The sequence below is a fragment of the Toxotes jaculatrix genome, chromosome 1 (genome assembly GCF_017976425.1).
Source record: "Toxotes jaculatrix isolate fToxJac2 chromosome 1, fToxJac2.pri, whole genome shotgun sequence".
Lineage (NCBI taxonomy): Eukaryota > Metazoa > Chordata > Actinopteri > Toxotidae > Toxotes > Toxotes jaculatrix.
In genome coordinates, this window is record NC_054394.1 from 1,008,932 (window position 1) to 1,016,400 (window position 7,469).

The 7,469-nt window shown below is 40.4% G+C and overlaps 1 protein-coding gene across 2 annotated transcripts; it reads left to right on the forward strand.

The window, feature by feature from the left end:
- Positions 1–1,799: 1,799 nt before the first annotated feature.
- rwdd3 (RWD domain containing 3) lies at positions 1,800–4,041 on the forward strand. 2 transcript variants are annotated; one of them, XM_041036458.1, is made up of 5 exons: positions 1,800–2,022; positions 2,176–2,408; positions 2,502–2,726; positions 3,115–3,233; positions 3,350–4,041. In XM_041036458.1, exons 1-5 carry the CDS (start codon positions 1,938–1,940, stop codon positions 3,489–3,491), a joined length of 804 nt encoding a protein of 267 aa, XP_040892392.1. In that variant the 5' UTR covers positions 1,800–1,937; the 3' UTR covers positions 3,492–4,041. The 2 variants fall into 2 exon arrangements, with proteins under 2 accessions (XP_040892392.1, XP_040892471.1); XM_041036537.1 differs by having other exon boundaries at positions 2,505–2,726.
- The last annotated feature ends 3,428 nt before the right edge of the window (positions 4,042–7,469 follow it).

Here is a 7,469-nt window from a genome sequence, read left to right on the forward strand (position 1 = left end):
TATGGTAAATCTTTCCATCGTTGTTCGAATACTTCGAATTTTGAAATTTAGTTTATCTTTCAAATTATACCGACCTTGTCTATCATAAAACATTATCTGTAAATTCCTTGGTAATAAGTTGTTTCTGGCTCTTTACATGAACAGTGCTGATTGAAATTGGATGATGTCATACAGTGTGAATAATTAAGATGTCAAAAACAATGAATTAGTATGATCATGAAATCCGACATTGTGAACTATTGGAATGGCTCTTTTCTGCAGTATAAAAAGTGGTTTCAGTGAACCTTTATAGTATTTCCTCAGACGTCTGAACAGTAATTTAGATAAGGTAAAACCAGTGAACAAGCAAAATGCTTGTAGATAATTTAGAAAAGTATGAATGTGCTTAATATGTGGTTTCCAGCAATTTTTTTCATCTACTATCACTCCAAGGAACAGCCCAGAGCCAACTCTAGATGTGCAGCCCAGCTTCTGTACTTGTGTTTTACGCAACGTGATCAAGGACAGCGAAGGCGCAGGAGAACAAAATATAAGTTGATTAAACAAATTGATGAGTTACACAGTCGTCTGAAAAATGTAACATGAAGAAAGGACAAATACAAGAAACAAGTTCAAAGGTTGAAAAGGAAAAATGAGTCTCCACGTACAAAAGTCAAGCCAAAAATAAGACAGCTTCCACATGCGGCCATTAGAAAGACTCTCTTCTTTCATCATGTTTTGATCGAGAACATTAGGAACAAGTACAGAAAAGCACAGGGGGAGAGAAAAAGGCAGATCATTTCCAAAGTCATAACGGGGTAGGTTATGAAGAAGTACAGACTGCAACGGATTGCCCAGGCTTCAATGGGTTTTTCAAATAGAAGATGGCAGACACACACACTCACATAATGCACTCACATACTCATTCCTGTTACAGATTTTCATTTCTGTTACCAAATGTTTTTTTCTGATTATTCAATTGTTTCTTCAAAAATAAAGAAAATAAACTGTATTGTTACATTTAACAATTCAGTTGTCTGATTGCTTAATGAAATACAGGCTCAATCTTTGGATTAAATTTGTTTTTTTTTTATGTCCTATAAAGGAAAAGATTTGATTTGCATTCTTAGAGAAATACAATTCTGGTCAAAATATAGTCATTTTTTTGTCATAAATATTAGTATTTTCATCGTGTAACCAACCATCTCTTCTAAATGAACTCTTTTTCCAATGTATGTGTTTGATATTCTTTTAAACGTGGTTTTAAAATGGCATTTGAGTTTTGGTAACAGCAGAGAAAAAAAATGCAATGATAATAAACTTTCGAAAGTTGCAATAAATTAAACAAAGTAGCCTGAGATTGACCAGTACTCACTTTGAATGAGTAAATGTGTATATTACTAAATTCTATATTGAAATGGAATGAAAAATGAAGTTTAATTTTGAAGAGTTACAACGAGCAAATTGCACTCTTTTGGCGGAATGACCCATATATTTTACTACAGTCCCTCTTCAGCTGCAATATCTTGTTGTGAACCGCCTCAGAAATGTATTTGCATAGATATGAATCGTTAAATTCAAATACAGGCTGGTCACGGATTTACATAAAAGAACTCGTTATTAATTTTTCAAAACACATATGTATGAACATATGTGGACTGTGTGTGTGTGTGAGTGTGTACACACCATAGACCGTATGGTACACACACACACACGCACACACACAAAGATTTTATATCTATATAAATTAAATCTTTCTGTGTAGGGCAGAAATTGTGGTGCGGAACTGTTTATCTCGACCTGCAAAACTACCCGGACGACGGAAGTGCGGAGAAGTGCAGCAATACCATCTCCAGTGAATCCACTGAGAAATGAGTGAATAAAGTAGCGTTGGGTGACATGGCGCCTCTGTAAAGCTGTCACAGAGAAGCTGGCGGGATGGTGTAGATTCGTCAGTGATGTCTGAAGCTGCTTTGGACGAGGTTTCGGTGTTATCGTCTATTTACTGCGCAGAGGGAGAGTTTCAGCTCGTCCGACAGTCTGGTGAGCTAGTTAACTTTTCACTTATCGATGCTAACACAACAGAAGCTAACACAATGAGCCTTTATTCGGCATTTAACCTGAGACCTTTGTCAAAAAGACTTTGTGGAATTTCAACATGTCTGTCCTATAACATCACCGTGTGTGCCCCTGCAGCTCAGGATGGGCTCCTGGTCCAAATCAACAGCACCGTCGGAAGAGAAAGGAGCCTGAACTTGACTCTGTTGTTCCACCTGCACCCTGGTTACCCTTCCTGTCCCCCCGACATCTCCGTCTCTTCCACTGGCCTTTCTAGGACCCAGTGTCACAACATCAGACAGAAGCTGCTCGATCAAGCTGCAGCCTTACCACCTGAACCGATGGTTCACCAGCTGGTAGAGTGGTTACAGGTAAACAGCTATGCTTCTTGACTGTGTAATGAGCTTTGGGGATTTAGCTGGTTACAGATAATAGAAGAACATGTTCACATTGTGTCACACTAGCAGGATGTGGAGGTGACAGAGGACTGCAGAGGAGCTGAAGAGGAGGTGAAGGAGAGTGAGAGAGAGGAGAAGTGGACTGCAGTGCTGTCGCTCGACCACATCCGGTCCAGAAATCGTTACGTGGGACTGTTGGAGTGCTGGACCCAGCAGCTGCAGCTGACTGGGAAGTTATTACTGGGACGAAATATACTGGTTATTCTACAGGGACAAAGAGCTGACATCAAGGTAGTAATCCATGTTTAACACTGTACATATGCTGTATAGTTGGTTTACTGTATGGCTCTGTCTTACCACTTTAAAGGTTGTTTGAACATGCTGGTAAACATACAGCACAATCAACATCACCTGACAGGGATCCACAGAGCTTACTGTGGTGTCTCAAAATGCTTGGCTTTCTCATAAATGTTCTGTGGGGTTCGGGTCAGGTGACTGTCGAGGAAAGTCCATGACAATGAGCAATGATCTGCTGGAAAGCAGACCAAGCCTTTTTTTTTTTAGAACAGGTGGCCTAGAAACAGGGCAGAATCTGAAAACATTAAAACACACACATATATGCCGCATCTCTTCTTGCAGTGCTAACTGACTGTTAAACCTGTCATCATTGTGTCTTCAGGAGTTTTGTCGCCTGTTGAGGACAGTAAAGGTGGATGTGGATTCTTCAGGCAAGAAGTGCAAGGAGAGGATGATGAAGGTCCTCATTGAAACACCTTCGTCTTCCTCCTGTGGACACGGGTATGGATCACATGACTGTGATATGGCAGAGAAATAGAATAAAGGCGGGTCTTTTAGGGGGCCTTATAATCAGTGGTATTGTTAAAGGTCTTACAGTCTCTGTGTCTTCCTGTCAGTCTCCAGAGTTTTGCAGTGAAGGATTACCGGTCAGTAGCAGAGCTGGCCGCAGCCTTCCAGGAGCTCCACATGACTGAACTTTACCAGCAGATACTGCCATCATTAAGTGACTCACATCACACAGGTTACCATGGTGACTGAGCCTGAAACTGACAAATCCAGACTCAACGAGCACAGCCTAACCGTAGAGACAGGCACAGCCAGGAAGACCTGGCTGCCCAGACCTTCAACATAAATGGAAATCCTAAAAGCCTCCTCACACAAGTACAACACAACAGGATCACAACAGACACAAAGAGACTCTGATGTCTAACACAGAAGAAACACAGTTTCATTACTGCTGATGATTATATTGATTTAACAGGTCAGACATATTTTGGACTGTCTGTGCTAAAGTTTTTTTTTTTTTGTAAGTATTGTACCATTAAAGCTCATCTGAGCTGTTACTACTGTGGTGTCAGGTTTTGTGCAATGTGTTAAAAACCCAATGTGTTAAGAACCCATCTGTGCTTCACCCATATGTGTGTTCTTCAATGAGGGAAATTCCATTAGTGTTTGCCCATCCAGCACCTGTTGTGTGCCACTCTGTCTGCTATTGCTGTATTGCAAAGGGGTAATCACTCATGCTTTGCATGCATGTGTTGGGTACTTTAATGGCACTGGAAAGGGATGTGTGAAAGACAGAGCCTGTCTCTTAAAAAAAAAAAAAAAAAAAAAAAAATCAAAAGAAACCCAGATTCCATTAAATACAAAGTGTGGTATTTGTGGTACACGTGAGACAAGAAGAAACCAGGAAGTCGTTTCTTCAGGACGGCTCAAGCTTTTAAATTCTGTATTGAAGAATAAAGCTCTATGGATTCAACTTCCCTGTGCTTCCCTGTGTCTCCAGTGCTTAAGATGTGCCTCTTTGTGTTTTCTTTTGAAAAGAAGAGTTGAACACTTAGAAGTTTTTGGGAAGAATAAGACTTAGAGAATGAAGAGTAAAAGAGTAAGGTGTGGGGACTTGGCCTGACTTGGACTCAGCTTCGACTGGCCCTCAGCAGGGTCTACAGCCTGGCCTGAAAAATCCACATCACTACCAATGCTCCTTATATATGTGACAACAGAAAGAGCAGAAGATGTCCAGAGAAACATCAGAGTGATTCAGCCACACATGTTTGAGCCTCAGTCAGAAGTGGACTCAGATGAGGAGTCTTTTGTGCTCTAGAATCAGAACTAGCAGATGTATAAGAGTGGTGAGCGTAGTTAGCCTGTATTTATTGTTTATGTTATTTTTTAGCCTGTAACTGACACAGAATCAGTGGTTGTGCTACTCCAAATTCTCGCTCTCTGTGTTGTAAGTCTGTAAGTCTGCTCTGGAGGGTTCAGGTTTCTTTTTGCTCACCCTGCAAGCTGATGGGATTGGTTCCTTAGATGTGTGACGGATGAAACCCAGGCTGTTTTTGAGTCTGTCATTGGTACACTGCAGTTCCAAAGTCTAAATACTCAGCCATGACGTGGACTGCTTGTTTTGCTCATGATATGTCTTGTGTCCTATAAAAAATACCATGTGTGATGCCAAGGTTAAAAACTTGATTTTCATTGGATGGGGTCTTTAGGAGAAATACTTACCACTACGTGGTAAGTGTCGAGAGACAATTCAATTTCAATTCAATTCAATTTTATTTATATAGCGCCTTCCACAATCAAAATTGTCTCAAAGCGCTTTACAGAGACCCAGAGCCTGACCCCAGAGCAAGCACTTAAGGCGACAGTGGCAAGGAAAACTCCCTTTTAACAGGAAGAAACCTTGAGCAGAACCTGGCTCAGATGGGGGACCCTCCTGCCGATGGCCGGGCTGGGTGAAAGGAGGAAAAGGAGGAAGATAGGACAGCTAGGAATGGAGGAGAGGGGGAGAAAGACATGCAGCATAATACAGACAATGTAGGTCAGTATTTACATTACAGTTAGTGGACAGTTATTGGATAATGTGTGCTCAGCAGATTAGAATTATGAAACAGAGCACGGAGGCAAAAAGCTGCCATGACTGGTAATTATTTACATTACAGTTTGCAAAGAATATTAATCAAATATTTATCTGTAGCAGAATGGAACATTAAACATGTTAGAAATAGATCATTGTAAACAATAAACAGCAGCAGGTGGGTGGAGCCAGGACCATAGGACATGCAGCTCCGGAGCCAGAGGTACCTGCAGTAAGGTACAGAGAAAGAGAGACCAGAGAGAAACAAACACAGGACTACGGGACAGAGAGGACACAGAGTTAATGACATGTAATAAAGGCTAATAAATTTGAGAGTGGGTCTGAGGAGAGAAAGAGAAAGAAGAAGAAGTGCGCAGTAAATCATGGGATGTCCCCCAGCAGCCTAGGCCTATAGCAGCATAACTAGGGGATGATTCAGTTGCCTGAGCCAGCCCTACTAAGGGCTATATCCTTAACTGTAACAGTGTCTATAGAGATAATTGTGACTAACTATAAGTTTAATAAATAACTAGGACTGTAACTACAACTAATTATAAGCTTTATCAAACAAGAAGGTTTTAAGCTTCGTTTTAAAATTAGAGAGGGTGTCTGCTTCCCGAACCCAAACTGGCAGTTGGTTCCATAGGAGAGGGGCCTGATAGCTAAAGGCTCGGCCTCCCATTCTACTTTTAGAGATTTTAGGAACCATAAGCAAACCTGCATTCTGGGAACGAAGCAATCTGTTAGGATGATATGGTACTATCAGCTCTTTGAGATATGAAGGAGCCTGGCCATTGAGGGCCTTATATGTAAGGAGAAGGATTTTAAAATCAATTCTGGATTTTACAGGAAGCCAATGAAGAGAAGTTAGTACAGGAGTAATATGATCTCTCTTGCTAATTCCAGTCAGTACTCTCGCTGCAGCATTTTGGATCAGCTGGATGCTTTTTAGATAGTTAACTGGACATCCTGATGATAGGGAATTACAGTAGTCCAGCCTAGAAGTAACAAAAGCATGGACTAATGTCAGCTGGATATTTTAGATACATCTTGTGTAATTCTGATGAAAAGTGTGACAATATCTTGTTTTTTTCATAAAGAGGAAAACACCAGTTGCCTTGTCTTTTAGGATATAATTGCTTTTGCATTGGCACCATCCGGTGGTGGTATCAAGTGTGACACTGTTAGACTATGCTGCTGAATGAAAAGAAAGAAAGAAAATTAGATGTGAGTACCTTTAAACTGCATATAATGAGTTAAAGTACGATACGATATAAAAGTGTTTTTAATACCAGGGATGAAACACTCCCCTATGACCATGACTGACATAAATAAGTGTAGAAACTACAGCAGGATGTCAAAATTTACATTGAAGACCAAAGGTCCAAATAATCACCTAAGACTTCATGGTCATGCAGCTGTTACAAACTGTTAAACAACCACAGTTATAAACAGTTAAACTTAAAGTCAAACTGAATAAGCTAGAGCTTCTAATTATCACCTGAGTATCACAGAAGTCAAGTCAGAAAAGGCTAAAATGTGATGGCAGAGATGTGACCAGAGTTTTCAAGTGTTGCCTGCAGAGGGCACACAGAGCTCAATACCAACACCAGTACCTGCTCCTTCAGGTTTCTGTTAGTTTAGAAAGAAAAACACCAGATAACTGCAACAATTTTTAAAAGAAGGTTGAATTATAGCTCACAGGGAACTTGAAAGTGTAATGATGTTAAATGTAAAAATTAAGTGACTTTTCTAGATGATGATTTGGTGTTGGTATTTGTTGTGTATGTCTGTTGATAGTATGATGGGTTATGATGGATTTACATTGTGGACCGCTGTGCAAAAATAACTGTTGGAATTAATTGTGTGATCTTTGACGTTGTTGGAGAGAGTGAGTGAGGCCATGAACTGACAGGCCAAAGTACATCTTTAATCTGTAGTTAATGGCATCAGCTGTTTACTCACTGAACAAACTTCCCAGGACAAATGTGTTTATCATGACATTACCCGGTGTCCTGCCCTCAGCTGAGCAGCTGACACTAACAGGAAAAGGTCTGATATAAAACAGAGCAAACCCATCTGATTCATAATGAGAGTCTTCATCTTTACCATAAACAACATCGACACACAGAGGACACAAAACAGCTTCAAGTTAT

Bases quoted from the DNA above. Each gene is read 5' to 3' on its own strand.
- rwdd3 (XM_041036458.1), top strand. From the start codon at position 1,938: ATGTCTGAAGCTGCTTTGGACGAGGTTTCGGTGTTATCGTCTATTTAC. The intron at 2,023-2,175 runs GTGAGCTAGTTA...GTGCCCCTGCAG, and splicing joins TCAGCTCGTCCGACAGTCTG to CTCAGGATGGGCTCCTGGTC. The intron at 2,727-3,114 runs GTAGTAATCCAT...TTGTGTCTTCAG, and splicing joins GACAAAGAGCTGACATCAAG to GAGTTTTGTCGCCTGTTGAG.